The 16,132-nt window shown below is 40.6% G+C and overlaps 1 protein-coding gene across 4 annotated transcripts in view; it reads right to left on the bottom strand.

The window, feature by feature from the left end:
* The window catches only part of FOCAD (focadhesin), a 316,309-nt gene that overhangs the window by 237,627 nt on the left and 62,550 nt on the right, over positions 1-16,132 (bottom strand). For all 4 annotated transcript variants that reach the window (XM_040481365.1, XM_040481366.1, XM_040481368.1 and 1 more), the window contains one exon: positions 3,986-4,087. In XM_040481365.1, coding sequence (XP_040337299.1) covers positions 3,986-4,087 — 102 coding nt within the window. The remainder of the gene's footprint in view (positions 1-3,985; positions 4,088-16,132) is intronic.

The following is a 16,132-nucleotide window of genomic DNA, read 5'->3' as shown; positions in this document are numbered from 1 at the left end:
AAAAAAGAAAAAGAAAAAGAAAGAAAAGAGGAGGAAGGCTTTACAAATTTTTTCCTATCTATTTAGATTTCTATATATCCCAGTAACTCCACATCCAAAGTCACTAAAATGCCAGAAGCACCTTCCACATATAAAAATTTGCTCAGGTTAGTAACCAGCTTAAAAGAGTGTGCCCCCACTTAAGAGAAAGTATTTAGCCCAATTTGCAAGCCCTCCATAATTTAGCCTCTGCTGGTCTTTCCAGCCTCATTTCTTGCCACCTCCACCCCCCCCCTCCACTCTCCACTGAGCCACACTAAGTGCCTTTCAGGTGTCAATCAAGTTATCTAAGCTTTCTTCTCACGTGCCGTTCCCTCTCACGTTCTCCTCTTTCTTCCTTCCGTGTTCCTTCTTCTGCTAATTCCTATCATTTTCCGGCTCTCTCCTTTCAAATGACTCCCGGAGTCACACCTAGCCAGGGCAGATCCCCATTTCGTGCTTCAACAGGGCAAGGACTTCATTTGTCATTATTTACTTAGCATCTCTATCCCCTGGCAGACTGTAAGCCAAAGGACGGCATGGATTTCTGTTTACTGCTGTATCACCAATGACTACATACTAGGCCTCCAAAGCGATCACTAAATTAATCGATTCACTTACTCTAAGTCATACTTTTACAATCAGCAGGCATCCGACATCGTAATTGCATTTTCATGTTTCATATTACACATAAGGAATTATTACAGTAATTTGCCAAGTTCTGCCTCTTAGGCTCTTCCCACTCAAATGGGTGGCTCAATCAGCTAAGTGTCTGACTCTTGTTTCAGCTCAGGTCACGATTTCAGGGTCGTGGGATCGAGCTTCATAGTCAGGCTCCCAGCCGAACATGGAACCTGCTTAAGATTCTCTGTCCCTCGGGGCGCCTGGGTGGCTCAGTCGGTTGAGCGTCCAACTTCGACTCAGGTTATGGTCTCGCAGTTCACGAGTTCGAGCCCCGCATTGGGGTCTGCAAACAGCTCAGAGCCCAGAGCCTGCTTCGGAGTCTGTGTTTCCCACCCCCTCTCTCTCGCCCCCTCCCCCGCTCATGCTCTGTCTCTGTTTCTCAAAAATAAATAAATGTTAAATAAATAAAAAGATGGTCTCTCCCTCTCCCACTTCCCTCTCCACTGCTCTCTCTCTCTCCCCTCTAAAATTTAAACAGAAAATGTTTACAAATGGAGCTAACTGTGCCTGTATCTACACACAAGTCTTTTCTATTTATGTTCAGAGGGAGAAGTAGTGGGAAAAAATCTTGGAATGAAAGTCAAAAACCTGAGGCTTTAGGCCCATCTCAATCTCTAACCAACCATCTGACCCTTCAGCAAGTCATGTGAAGGAATTTCTCATTCCTTCATCTGAGAAATTATACTTAAGACTAGATAACCTTGAAGTATCCAGGCCTAAAGACTATGACACTGTTGACGATTTATCCAATTCTCAGTTCCATGAAGGTGAAGTCTTACCACACAGGCCTTCTATAAATGAAAGCAGAATTTAATTCGAAAATAATGCCCCGGGGTGCCTGGGTGGTTCAGTCAGTTAAGCGTCTGACTTCGGCTCAGGTCACGATCTCACAGTTGGTGGGTTCGAGCCCCACATTGGGCTCTGTGCTGACAGCTCGGAGCTTGGAGCCTGCTTCAGATTCTGTGTCTCCCTCCCTCTCTCTGCCCATCCCCCACTCATGCTCTGTCTCTCAAAAATAAATACCTGTAAAAAAATAAAAAATAAAATAATGCCCCACAAAAATCTAGCATGAAGATATAGTGTCATTTTAGGACATCTACATACTATTAAAAATGAACTCAGACAGTCAACAATTCCTAAGACAGAAAGAGCTAGAATACAAGCTGCCTTCACAACATTTTGCCTTCTTCCCATACTTGTGAATCACTAGATTTTCTCAGTAAATTAATCACCAACATTCTTTCATTACCTTCCAAACAACAACTAAAGTTACTAAGCACTAAGTGACTAAGTTAACTTGCTCTAAAATTAAATCTCAGGAAACAAATAGACTGTTGAAAAATGCAACCAGAATTATCAATTTCCTCCTGCAAAGAAAAATCCCACAGTGTATAAGCAGAAAGGAGACAACTGAAATTATTCGTGGCAAATAAACTTAATTTAGAACTTCCTAAAGGCTCTAGATGGCATAATCTAAGATCTGAGAATTTAAATGAAAAGAAGCTTATCAGTGAATAAACCAAAGTTAATTAATAATCTTTTTTTACCTTATGAATATCTGGACAAATTTCATTAAAATAACTATTTCCAAATCCCAATATAATACTCCTTTGAAATGAAAATAACCAAAAGGTAATTACATGTTGACTAAAGATTTAGAAATTTTTTTTTTTAAGTTTATTTATTTTGCGAGGGAGCACAAGTGGGTGAGGGGCAGGGAGAGAGAGAGTATCAGTAATCCTGCCCACAGCCCAACACAGGGCTCAATCTCACAAACCATGAGATTAAGACCTGGGCTGAAACCAAGAGTCTGAAACTTAACCAACTGAGCCACCCAGGCACTCTGGAGATGTATTCTTAAGGATTACCCTAAAACCAAGCTTAATAATAAACTTGGCACATCAGGAGTATCTTTTATAAAATATCCTAATCTATTTTTTTTTTTAATTTTTTTTTTCAACGTTTTTATTTATTTTTGGGACAGAGAGAGACAGAGCATGAGCGGGGGAGGGGCAGAGAGAGAGGGAGACACAGAATCGGAAACAAGCTCCAGGCTCTGAGCCATCAGCCCAGAGCCTGATGCGGGGCTCGAACTCACGGACCGCGAGATCGTGACCTGGCTGAAGTCGGACGCTTAACCGACTGCGCCACCCAGGCACCCCTATCCTAATCTATTTAATAACAGCAAGAAATTTCATTTTAAAAATGTGTTGATCATGAAAAGATACTCAACATCACTCATCATCAGGGAAATACAAATCAAAACCACAATCAGATACCACCTTGCACCTGTCACAATGGCTAACATCAACAACCCAGGCAACCACAGATGTTGGTGAGGATGCGGAGAAAGAGGATCTCTCTTGCATTGTTGGTGGGAATGCAAACTGGTGCAGCCACTCTGGAAAGCAGCATGGAGCCTCCTCAAGAAATGAAAAATAGAACTACCCTACAATCCAGCAATGGCAGTTATTAGGTATTTATCTAAAGGATACAAAAATATGGATTCAAAGGGGTACATGCACCCCAATGTTTATAGCAGCATTATCAACAATAACCAAATGAGATGATAATATAAGCCAGTACAGTATGGATGGAAGGAAGGGGGGTGGTTCTGAGGACCATTAGAATGCCCTGGTGAAGCTAAACTAACCTCCTGTGTAGCTGTATTACTTGATCCCAATTGGCAGGCTTCTTCCTTTTTGTTTTTTTTCTTTTTTCTTTTGTCTGTTTGTTTGTTTTTGAGAGAGAGAGAGATGGAGTGTGAGCCGGGGAGGGCAGAGAGAAAGGGAGACACAGACTCCGAAGCAGGCTCCAAGCTCCAAGCTGTCAGCACCGAGCCTGGTGTGGGGCTCGAATCCACGAACCATGAGATCATCACCTGAGCCGAAGTTGGATGCTTAACCAGCTAAGCCACCCAGGCGCCCCCAAACTGGTAGGTTTCTAATGGAGAAAGAACTCACTAGCCAATTTCCAGGGGGGAAAAAAAAAATCTATCTTTTATATTCATTGTGTATAGTCATTTACCAAATACTTCTAATCAACTTTCCTACCTAACCAATGCTTATTGACTTTGTTAATATCTTTTCTTATATTCAATATTTCAACTATCAATTAAATCTAGATTTTTTTTCTCTTACTCTTAAAAAGAAAATGGAAAGCTATACTCTAAGACATCTCTTTAAGAGAAAACAAGATAAAGCAGCTTCAAAAACAAACACACAAAAAGCTCTACAATGAGCATATGCCATTCCATCTTCCTCATTTATTTATTTTACGTTACCTTTCAGGACATCGCTGGAAAAAAGCCGTCAGCTGCTGCAAAAGTACTGGCCAGCAATCAGGTCTATGTTCAAGCACAGTGATCAAAGGCTGAGGACGATTTCTGAAAAGCACAGAAAGTCACATTGGAAAGCTGTCGTTTTTTGGACTACAAATTCGCAGTATTCAAATATAATGCAACAAAAAGCCAATACCCTCTAGAAACTTTTTTCCAGGATTCCTAATTGTCACAAAACGATCATTGGCTGCAGAGCTGGGTCATTAGAACATTTTTTTTTTCCTTTATCTGTTTTGCAGAAAAGAGAATCGACTCTGAAGTCTTAGGGACCCGAGATTTGAGAATTAACTCTGCCATACATGAACTCTGGGCAAGCTCTTGAATATCCATCCCTTGCTTCCTTCATTCCTCGAAGTCCCAGGCCACCTTCTCCTCCTGTTTCCAAACCTGGAAGGTTCCCTTTCCTCTAACGCTGCCCCAACTTGTAAACACTATCTCCCTCTCAGTTCCCGCTTGTCCCCATTCTTCTCAGTGTATGGCTCCATTCCTCCAGCATATTTAAGCTAAGTAAAAAGAAAACATCTCTCCCATCTCAAAACCAACTATCCAAACTGAAAATTCTTAAAATTTCTATTGAACAAGAATGAGTATTTTTGGTTTGAGCTATATCCATGAAGATACCTAAAGAGACTGGGGCGCCTGGGTGGCTCAGTCACTTAAGCGTCCAACTTCGGCTCAGGTCACGATCTCACACTTAGTGAGTCGAGCCCTGCATCAGGCTCTGTGCTGACAGCTTGGAGCCCGGAGCCTGCTTTGGATTCTGTGTCTCCCTCTCCCTCTGTCCTTCCCCTGCTTACACTGTCTCTCTCTCAAAAACAAATAAAAAAAAAATGTTTTTAATGTTTAAGATATCTAAAGAGACTCTAAAACATAAGATCTGCAGCACGTGGGTGGCTCAGTCAATTAAGCGTCTGACCCTTGATTTCAGCTCAGGTCATGATGTCGCAGTTCATGAGTTCAAGCCCTACTTTGGAATTCCCTCTCTCTCCGCACCTTCCCTGCTCTCTCAAAATAAATAAACTTTAAAAAAATTTTAAGAAATAAAATGTAAGATCTGAAATCTGAAGGATTCTTAAGTAATGAGGTTAAAAAGAAAACCCACAAACAGGTTATTTTAAATGTTCAAAAACTCTATTAGAAATTGTAAATTCATTAGCTTTTTAAACTATGAAGTACTATACAGAGCTTTTAATTATCATTGATATAGCTTTTTCCTCCAAAAAAATATTTTAATAAATTTATTACAAAAAAAGCAACCCTTGTTTCATATAAAAGGAATCCTATACATAATATTCTTTAATCTCAAATTTTAACTCTACAACGTATCTCTAGCAATATTTAAGACACCATCAAACCATCAATTAAACCCAAATGACTTTTTTTTTTTTTTTAAGACTGCCTTCTTGGTGATTCTCAAAATGTGGTCACCTTACCAGCAATATCAACAACACCTGGGAACTTACTAGAACTGTAAATGAATTCTCAGGCCCCGGCCCCGACCTCATAAATAGCCCTCCAGACAACTGTGATGCCCTGCTAGAAAGCAGGGCTTCTCAACCTTGGCTGCATGTTAGATTCATCTGTGGAGCTCTTTTAAAAACACCAAGGGGCGCCTGGGTGGCTCAGTCAGTCAAGTGTCTGACTTCGGCTCAGGTCATGATCTCACAGTTAAGGAGTCTGAGCCCCATATCAGGCTTTGCGCTGACGGTGTGGAGCCTGCTTGCGATTCTCTCTGCCCTCCCCAATCAGGCTCTCTCTCTCTCTCACAATAAAATATATACACATATATATATTATGAAAAATAATAGAAAATAAAAAACACCGATACCTAAGCCTCAATTATTTGGGGTTGCTAGGAATGGAGCACATGTATTAGTAATTTTTAAGAACTCTTTCAGAAATTCTAACATGTTGCCAGGGTGGAGAACCACTACAGGGCGGGGGGGGGGTGGGGGGGGTGGGGGGGTGGGAAACCACAACAGAAGAGGGAGGTTAAGAGTCAGGAAGTGTTCTCATTTTTCTCTCTCTTAAAGAGAGAAGTATGGCAGGCCGGTCACATCAAAACGCTCATGTTAAGCACGTTAACACGGTTTCTGCATGTTATAACACCATCTATTTTCTCATCAACCTCACCTAATCTATCATGCACTAACTTCACACGCTGGCAGCCTCCTGTTTGTTAAAGCACAGGCTATTTCTGACTGATCAGATTACTGCCATTGCTAAGGGATCGCTCCAACGTTTTCTGCCAGCGCTCAGAAATCATAGCAAAATCCTACTTCCAAATTCCAAACTCTCTGGCACTTAAACCTATCCAGAATTGCTTCTACTCTAGTTGCCGCAGATATTAATGAACAAATGTTACCAATCCTGAAAGGCTCCTAGGAATGTCAGATCGGCCGAACTTCTAAGAGCCGGAGTTCAGTAGGTCACGTTCGTGAACATGAATACAAAGGAAAGAAGAGAACCTGCAAATCTTAGGTAGGGGTTTTTCTCCCGCCAAGCATCATACTGAAGTGAGGCGCATCATATATGACCATCCATTAATCCTCCATTTAATGGTGGTATTGATGACTATTTAAGAAGACGATTCAACAAGTTACCACACCACTGTGTATTACCACATACGTGTGGGATCATAGAGCACTTACGTGCTTCTACGTCATCTCTCCCTCCTTCTGACTCCTCATCCCACAAAAAACTTGAGTATCTATCTCCTTTTTTTTTTTTTTTCCTATCTACTATTTAAGTTTTGTCCAAATTAAAACAGGTCAATTGAAATAAGAGGTAGTAATTCTAATTTTTTTTTTTTAATGTTTATTTTTGAGAGAGAGACAGACAGACAGACAGAATGTGAGCAGGGGAGGGGCAGAGAGAGAGAGGGAGGGAGACAAAGAATCCGAAGCAGGCTCCGGGCTCCGAGCTGTCAGCACAGAGACTGATGCGGAGCTTGAACTCATAGACTGTGAGATCACGACCTGAGCCAAAGTCAGATGCTTCACCAACTGAGCCACCCAGGCACCCCAAGAGGTAGTAATTTTAAAGCAGGATCAGAAATGATGCACATAGGACCAACCACTAAAATTTAACTTTTACTTCACTGGGATTGTGGGAACCACTGTAGCCTTTTTGCATGAAGCTGAAGGCTTATCTTGCTAGCCGCTGGATTCAGCGATTCTATTTAGTATCTCTGACTTTTACACTAAAGATGAGACGAAGTAGAATATAGTAGAATAGGGATTATCCAGATTAATTACTGATTTAGACATCTGGATAATTAAATTTTCTACAGAACTGATTATGTCAGATCCAAGTGCAAATATTGCAGAGAATAATACGCAATATTGATTCCAAGAAGCTCTCTTAAGGAAGAGGGGAAGCCCAAAATAAGAACATTGAATCTTACTAGTGATTAACATTTGATGATAATATTATACTCTTCCCATTGAATACAATGAACCTAAAATCAATTATAATTGCCAAAATTTTGTTTTAATACTTTGAGCATAATGAAGCCAAGAGCTAAATTCTCCCTTGTGAATCATCAAATTGGTAAGTGAATACAAATATATAAAGCTTTATGCTTAATTGAGTGAATGCATTTTGCAATTCAATATACATTATGGTGCAACTGCCATGCTTGAAGTTTTCCCACTCTTTGCACTACTGCTCCTTGAGGTCAGATGATTCTTTGGGGGCGGGGGGGGGGGGTTGTCCAATGCACTGAAGGATATTTAAAAGCATTCCTGGACTCTACCCACTGGATGCTAATAGCATTCAATATAGTTGTGGCAATCAAAAATGTCTCCAGACATTACCAAATGTCCCCTGGGGAGCACAACTGTCCCTGGTTAAGAAGCACTGCAGTATGTAAAATGACAAGCACTATCAGAGGCACAAAACCGATTAAACCATGGTACCATCCCAGAGCCACTGCAAAAGGCTAGGATTCCACCTTCACCTTCCTTACGCTGAACCAAAATCAATCGATCGTACTCAAAATTTCAGATTTCTTATGGAAATACACCAATCAAATTTTAACATTGGAGCACAAGAGTTAACACAATACAGTAGAAAGAAACTCAGAAATGTCTGCTGGAAAGCTAATGGAAAAGTAGTCCTTTCCAAAATATAGAATTAGGTTCCAACATAAATGGTATTAAATAATATACACACTAATTTGAGTAGGATAGAAAATAGTTATTTTCCTATTTAAGATGCTATAATTAGGGCATTGAAAATGTCACAAGGCTAAGTATAATTCACTCCACTCCTGCATTCCAGGATTATTAAATTCGTGGATTACTCAAGATTTTTCTTTCTTTCTCTCAATTCACTGCTCGTTAGCCATGCCACTTCCTTCAAGTACATCCGGCTGAGAAAGGTCAAGGTAAATGGAAGGATCGGCAACTTAAACAAGTCACCTCTGCTCTTCATTAGGAGCACTTTTGATCAAAAAGAGAATGTGGTACAGAAAAACACCAAGCAAGACCTGGGTTATGCCTTAAAATTTCAATGATCCCCAAACCAGCTACTCAAGTTATAAAGCGTTAAGTTGCCTAGAACAATGGACTCAAAATGATAAATGGGTTGACCATACAACCAAACTGATCACTTGTGAAATTAATAGTGGCAGACAATGGTCTGAAGAACAAACACCCACGTGGGACACGGTCATCATTTTCATTTATACAAGCAGTGCGTCCATATCATCATCACAATCCTATCTCGGAAAAGACTAGGAGTGGAGAGGGGAGGGGAAACAGGAAAGGGAAAAGCAATGAACTAAAAGGGTCGAGCTCCAAATTTACATTCTGGCTCTGCAACAAACCGTGGGATTTCAGGCATGAGAATTAACCTCTTTTGGGCAAAGTTTCTTCATTTGGAAAACGAGGACATCAGACTGAGTACCTTCCAGTGCTAGAGGTAGAGAACTCAAGCCACCCATTAAAGCCCTAACCTTCACACTGCTCCAGACTTGAGGTAGAACCAAACCCTGTCAAGGCAGAAAGCGGCACGGATGGCTCTCAACTGTTAATAATTCTAGGCCGAGCTTATAGGACTCTAAGGCCAACATCTCATAAAATCCAAGCCTCAAAAAAGGGGTCTCCCATTTTTAATCTCAAAGAGATAAATCATACCAGATTTTTTTATTTCAGAGAGAAGTGCTTGTGTCCGGAAGGAGTACAAATTTTTAAGTCAGAATTTTCTAACTCCTGAGACATCCAATAGATTCTCCCTTCCTCTTAAAAGAGAATAGCACTGTTTTTCTAAAGATTACAAATCAATACAAACCGGGCGACCTGGTCACCTTTCACCGGCCTGTAAGGGCCTCTTCTCTCTCCCTCACTGTGTGGTTTTTGTTTCTGCCCCAGATGAACCCATCTGTTGTACAGTCTTTGACACTTTCCCATCTCAGGATTTATACATGTTTAACTGCCATTGTAAGTAAAGCATCTAACACAGCACCTAGCACACCGAATACTCCATAAACGGGGTACCGCTGTGATGATCACGCGGGTAGATTTCTATCTTAAACCAGAGCAACAGCTGCTTGAACGCTGGATCGGTCTTAGTCTTGTTAGGTTTCCCTTTCGGTGCCAAGGCACGGCTACAGTAAATGTAACACACACACACACACACACACACACACACACACACACTTTCCCCAAAGCACCTTTTAAAAACTCTTTCACCGGATCCTGAAAAACCAACTTATCATAGGGCCTCTAGTTCGTGGTTTCAAAGTCCCCATTGTTCAGAGAAAAAAAAAGCCCAGAGGAAGCACGCAGAGTTGGTACCTAATACTTCGGCGCTCCCCACCCTTTAATAATATTGTCAACAGCACAGAGCAGTACGCGCATCTTAACAGAATGGAGTGGGGGAAGGAACGAATGATAAATTCATGGTTCCACTAGACTAGCACGGCGGCAATGACAGAATAAGGTATGTAACTAGATTCACCTCCCCAAGTATAAATACATCAATCTTAATAGAAAAGAGGGAGTAAAAAAAAATTAGTCTTGTGGTAGGCAAATCAAAAAAGCAAAAGTTATTTGTAACCTTTGGGTCACCTCAACCTTTCTGCTCCATCTCTGAATACACAAAAGCTATGATTTGATTTACATCATAGATTCAGCGATAGACACAGATTGCCTTTTCTGTGTGAGAAAACAATGCCTGCAGTCACCATGCATTTTCATGTATGCAGCTGTGACCCTGGCGCTTTCAGAAGCATAGCATAGCACTTACTACATCAGATATGCATTTTAAAAGCATTTCTCTACCTGCTCTGAATTTTGATTTGAAAGTGCTGGGTAGAAGCCAAAAAGGGATTTACCAAAAAAAAAAACAAAAAAACAAAAAAACAAAAAAACAAAAACACAAAACAAAAAAACACCACTCTGCAGATTTTAAGATAAAGAATTGCATAACAGAAATTTAAGATCCCACAATGCATACTACTATAAAAAAGAAAAATTAAACAATAGTTGTGAATTATCCTATAGTCTTGTGCTTTAAGACAAACGTATTTTTCCTTTCCACATAGCTCCCAGAAGAAGATTTTTAGATCAAAAAGTATTTTAATTCTGACATAGTCACTAATGTCGACGAATCTGACTATTTACTTTGGGTCCATAATGCAAACAGGGAGAGTATAAGATTTCTTTGAAATCTTTTTCTTTTTTTTTTTGCAGGATCCCTTTTTTTTTTTTTTTAATTTTTTTTAATGTTTATTATTTTTGAGAGAGAGATAGAGAGAGACAAAGCCAGCAGGGGAGAGGCAGACAGAGAGGAGACACAGAATCTGAAGCAGGCTCCAGGCTCTGAGATGTCAGCACACAGCCTGAGGCAGGGCTCGAACTCCCAAGCTATGAGATCGTGACCTGAGCTGAAGTCAGATGCTCAATCAACTGAGCCGAAGTCGGATGCTCAACCAACTGAGCCACCCAGGTGCCCCCAGGATCCCTATTTTGAGAGGCAGGGTATTAATGCAAAGGTGTCTACAAACATTGGAAGTTTAGAACTATTTTTAAGTACAAGGTAATGGCTGTGGGGCAACCAGTACTCAGGGTTCCAAAACTTCTATTATTAAGTTACAGGCCATGATTGCAAAAAATATGTAAAAATAAAAATAAAATTACATTCAATTTAAACACTAGAGACAAGATAAATAGGCTAGTAAGACAAATATTACATTTTATGCCCTTAAAGACATTTATCATCAAATTACTATAGCAATGTTTAAATTAAACATCCACGTTTAGAAGACTTTAAAAGCATATTCCAGTGGCAACTGCTAACTGGAAGACTGTACAATACGTATAGCTTATTCTTTAGGTCTGATTCTAAATCCCAAGTGTAAACCCCAGGTGATTAGAACCATGAACTGTGAACAAAGACTTCCCTGGGTGGGAAAAAGGAGAGAAAAGAGGAAATGAAAACAGAAACAAAACACGCAGCTCAACAGAAAGAATCAAACTGCAAAGAGCCAGATGGCCCTCGGAAAGTTATTGGCGCTGCTTTCCCGGTTACTGCCCTTGCTTAGTTCTTATCATTAACTCTGCTGGGCTTTCTCAGAGTCAGATCTGACACTGATAATTCCTTCTTACCCATATTCTTTTTCATAATTTTTCTATAAAGATGTCCATCTATCCATTAAAGCAAGAAGAATTCACAATCCCTTTGAAATGATACACAAAATTTTGAGGACTCGTGTGTGTGTGTGTGTGTGTACATTTACTATGGAGGGACCAAAACTTTTCTGGGGTTCTCAGAGAAGGTCCTGATCAACCCCTCACCTCCAAAACCTGGTAAATACCAGTGAATTACAGTATATCTAAAGTAATTGTTGCAATTCAGGCTTGTTAAATTGCCGCTTTCAAAAAAAAACCAAAAAAACTACAAAGTAAAATACTACTTACTCCCTGCCCCAAAGAAAGGTTATATATGATGTGCCCAAAAATGGTAACTCCCCAAGTACTGAAGTTTCTGTAACTTCAGCAAAATTTAAATATATTAATGTGTTCTAATGGTTCCAATCCCTTACGGCAGCTTGACTCTGTAGTACAGACAATTTAATAATGGTGTCATGCTTATTTTATGCTAAATAAAACCAAACGTCTACATCTCAGGGGATCCCTTTAGATAATATGTTGAATTATTGAAATAATCAGCTTCCCCAAAAGCAAAATGCTCACTGACCAAAAAACAAACAAACAAACAAACAAAAAACCTAAGGATTTAGATGGTCAAGTTTTTAAAGTATTACAGGATTCTAAGCGACCTCATTAATAAAATGTAAATGTAACAAGAAAATTTACAAAAAAATGCAAACAATAGCTACTCTTTTCAATTTTTTCCTTTAGTGTCTCAAGTTTTAATTCTAATTAGTTAACGCACAGTGCAATATTAGTTTCAGGAGTAGAATTTAGTGATTCATCCTTACATATAACAATAACTACTTCTTTTTCAAACGTTTATTTTGAGTAAGCCAAGTACGCATGCACGTGTGCACATGGGGAAGGACAAAGAGAGGGAGAGGGAGAATCCCAAGCAGACTCCCCACCGTCAGCACAGAGCCCAACACAGGGTTCAAGGGGTTCAATCTCACAAACTGTGAGATCATGAGCTGAGCCAAAATCAAAAGTTGGACACTTAACCAGTTGAGCCACCCAAGCGCCCCTCTTTTTTTATTTTATTTCATTTCATTTCATGGAGAGAGAGAGAGAGAGAGAGAGAGAGAGAGCGCTAGCCAAGGAGAGGGACGGAGGGGGAGAGAGAGACCATCTTAAGCAGGTTATGTGCTCAACACAGAGTCTGACATGGGGCTCGATCCCATGACTCTAGGATCATGATCTGAACCAAAAACAATTGGATGCTCAGCCAACTGAGCCACCCCGGCTCCCCTAACCTCTCCCTGATTTTAGAAAAATTCACAGGTGTCGTGTAAAATATAGTGCCAATATAATCATAATAACTTGAGTATTACAGAGAAAGTAAGTTCAAATCCGAATCTCACTTATTACCTCAACACACCTGGCTGACGATGTCCATTTTAAAGATGAAGACATGGAAGGAAAGAAAGGTATATCTTTTTCTAATGTGACCTTGAAATACCATGATGTTGTTTGGTTATTTTAGCTATTTGCCAGGGATTCACAAAGCTATTTCCACATCAGGAAATTTTGTTAAATATGTCGATTCTAGGCACCCACACTGGCTGACATCCAAGCTTTCTAAATCGGTATCTATAGACACAGGGTTTCAGAATCTATAGATTAAGTGCATTTCCAGCAATCCCTACTATTTCCATCTCTCCATTGCCACTAGCAAATCTGAAAGGAGTGGTAGGCTAGGGAAATCACCACTTTGAAATCATCACGATGAAAATTAGATGGGAGGCTGTGGGCTTAATGAGGAGCAGGATAGCTGCTTGATTCCAAGAGTCCTCCCCAGAGATTGCTTATTAGTTACAAGAGGAAAATGATTAACAGAAACAAGACATCACCTTGACTGGGTAACCAAAATTAAAATCACCACTGAGGGGTGCCTCGCTGGCTTAGTTAGTAGAGCATGTGACTCTTGATCTTACGGTCATGACTGTGAGCCCAGGCTGGGGGTCAAGTTTACTTAAAAAAAAAAAAAAAAATTATCCAGTGATGGAGAAGACGGACACCAGTGCTTCCAGGTGTGATATCCTGGTAAGGACACGGCATCACTTTTATGGCATTCCAAAATGTCAAGGTCATAAAAGACAAAGAGAGGAAGAGAAATGGTTCCAGACTTCAAAAGACTAAAAAGATAGGACAACTAAGGGGACCATGTGATCCTCAACTAAATCCTACACACTAAAAAAGGAAAAAGGTAGAAAAGAACGTTATTAAGAGAGAGGACAAAACTGAAATATGGACTATAAATTACTCTCTCGATGTTAAATTTTCTCAAGTTGATAACGGTTCTCTGGCTATATAAAAGAATATCCTTGTTCTTAGAAAATACACAGTATTGAATACATACAATCTACTCACAAATGTTTTTAAAAATTGTATCGACAGGGGCACCTGGGTGGCTCAGTCGGTTAAGCATCCAACTTTGGCTCAGGTCATGATCTCACGGCTCATTAGGTTCAAACCCCACACTGGGCTCTCTGCTGTCAGCACAGAGCCTGCTTCAGATCCTCTGTCCTCTTCTCTCTCTCTCTCTCTCTGCCTACCCCCACCCCACCCCCCACCTCATTCTTTCTCGGTCTTTCTCTCTCATATAGAAAGATAAAGCAAATGGGGCAAAGTATAAAAACACAGGGTAAATGGTGTAAGGGAGTCCTTTGTACCATTCGTGCAACCCTTCTGGAACTTTAAAATTATTTCAAGTAATTTAAAAATTTTTTTAATTTTTAAAAATAATTAAAATAATTTCAATTTCTTTAAAAAGGAAGACCTCCGATAACTCCCCACTACGCTTTAACTAAAACCCAAAGTCTATGCCACGGTCCTGTGTTCTTGGCCACGCCCCCTGTCCAGGGCCTCTATCTCGGCCTCCCCGTCTCTCCAACACGAAGCTCCAGCCCTGCACCCACCTCCCCGTTAGCAGCTCCAGGGCACCAGCCCTTTTCCACAGCAGCATGCAGGCACGTGCTTCCACCCAGATCTGGAACATCCTTCCTGTGTCCTTCCCACGGTGGACTCCACTGCGTTCTTCAAAACGGATAGAAAACGCAGAAGGGGTTCAATGCTAAGAAAGAGCTAGTCAGCCAAACTAAAACTGGAGCTACATTTTGAGGTCCACAACCACCAACCGGTCTTGGCGCATTCCGCGTGGGAATTTCCCTTGGGACTCTCGCGCTTTCTATTTGACTGCCTTAAGGGACAAATGTGTTTGCCTTAAGAGATAAGTGAAAAAGATCAATATGAATTCAGAAGTACTTCAGCCCTTAGGACACACGTCTTCGCTTTCTTAAAATTAACTCTCCATCTAAATAAACGACAGAACACCGTCCAAACAGATGAACAAATACACATCTAGAGTGCATAACTAATCCACTCAGGGTACAACCATCCATGACTATTGGCCTAATCACCCATTTCAGAGCACACAATCTGCCAAACCATTTAATATTCCCTGATTTCAGAAAGTACAGCTTGATGTTGATCAGACTGAACCTTTCCACAAATAAGATTCTTAACATTTGCTATTTGTGCATGTCGGCCACTGTCTGGCACATCAGAATGGTGCCAGAATTCTGGAACAAGCAGTCACTGCTCATGAATTCACAGCTATTTCCTCACTTCGGCTAAAGGAAGAGAGATCTTGAAAAGATTGCCATAATATGAATATGCAGAGGAAAAACTACATGCAGAAGCACATGGTAAAATTGCAAGAGGGAAAAACATGGCTTATTACAAAGCCACCGAGAAAATGAGCCTCAGTAATTTAGGAACCATAAAGATTTAGTTTAGTTCTTCCTTCCGACTGACATGCCCACTATGTCTCAGTTCTCTGCCACACTTCCTCTATGGTCAATATTGGAGAACGTTTAAATAACTTACATCGAGGTATGTTACAGAAATGTGGAGTTCAAACTAACCAAAAGGAAATCCAGACTGAACAAAAGGGGGAAAAGAAAAATAAGCCTCAACTAAAGGACACATTAGCAGTTTAAAAAAAAAAAAAAAGGTAATTAAAAAATTGTTCACAGGGGCACCTGCATGGCTCAGTCAGTTAAGCATCCGACTCTTGATTTCAGCTCAGGTCACAATCTCACTATTTGTGAGTTCGAGCCCCAAATGGGCTCTTTGCTTACAGCAGCACCTGCCTGGGATTCTCGCTCTCTCTCTCTCTTTCTTTCTGCCCCTCCCCTACTCTCTCCCTCTTTCTCAAAATAAATAAATACACTTAAAAAAATAAAAAATAAACAAACTGGGACGCCTGGGTGGCTCAGTAGGTTAAAGTAGGCATCCAACTTTGGCGCAGGTCATGATCTCACAGTCCAGGAGTTCGAGCCCCGCCTCGGGCTCTGTGCTGACAGCTCAGAGCCTGGAGCCTGCTTTGGATTCTGTGTCTCCCTCTCTCTGCTCCTCCCCTGCTTGC

The sequence above is a fragment of the Herpailurus yagouaroundi genome, unplaced genomic scaffold (assembly GCF_014898765.1).
Source record: "Herpailurus yagouaroundi ecotype Mexico unplaced genomic scaffold, PumYag 160, whole genome shotgun sequence".
NCBI lineage: Eukaryota > Metazoa > Chordata > Mammalia > Carnivora > Felidae > Herpailurus > Herpailurus yagouaroundi.
Note: the sequence above shows the minus strand (reverse complement) of the source record. Positions and strands in the feature narration are given on the sequence as shown.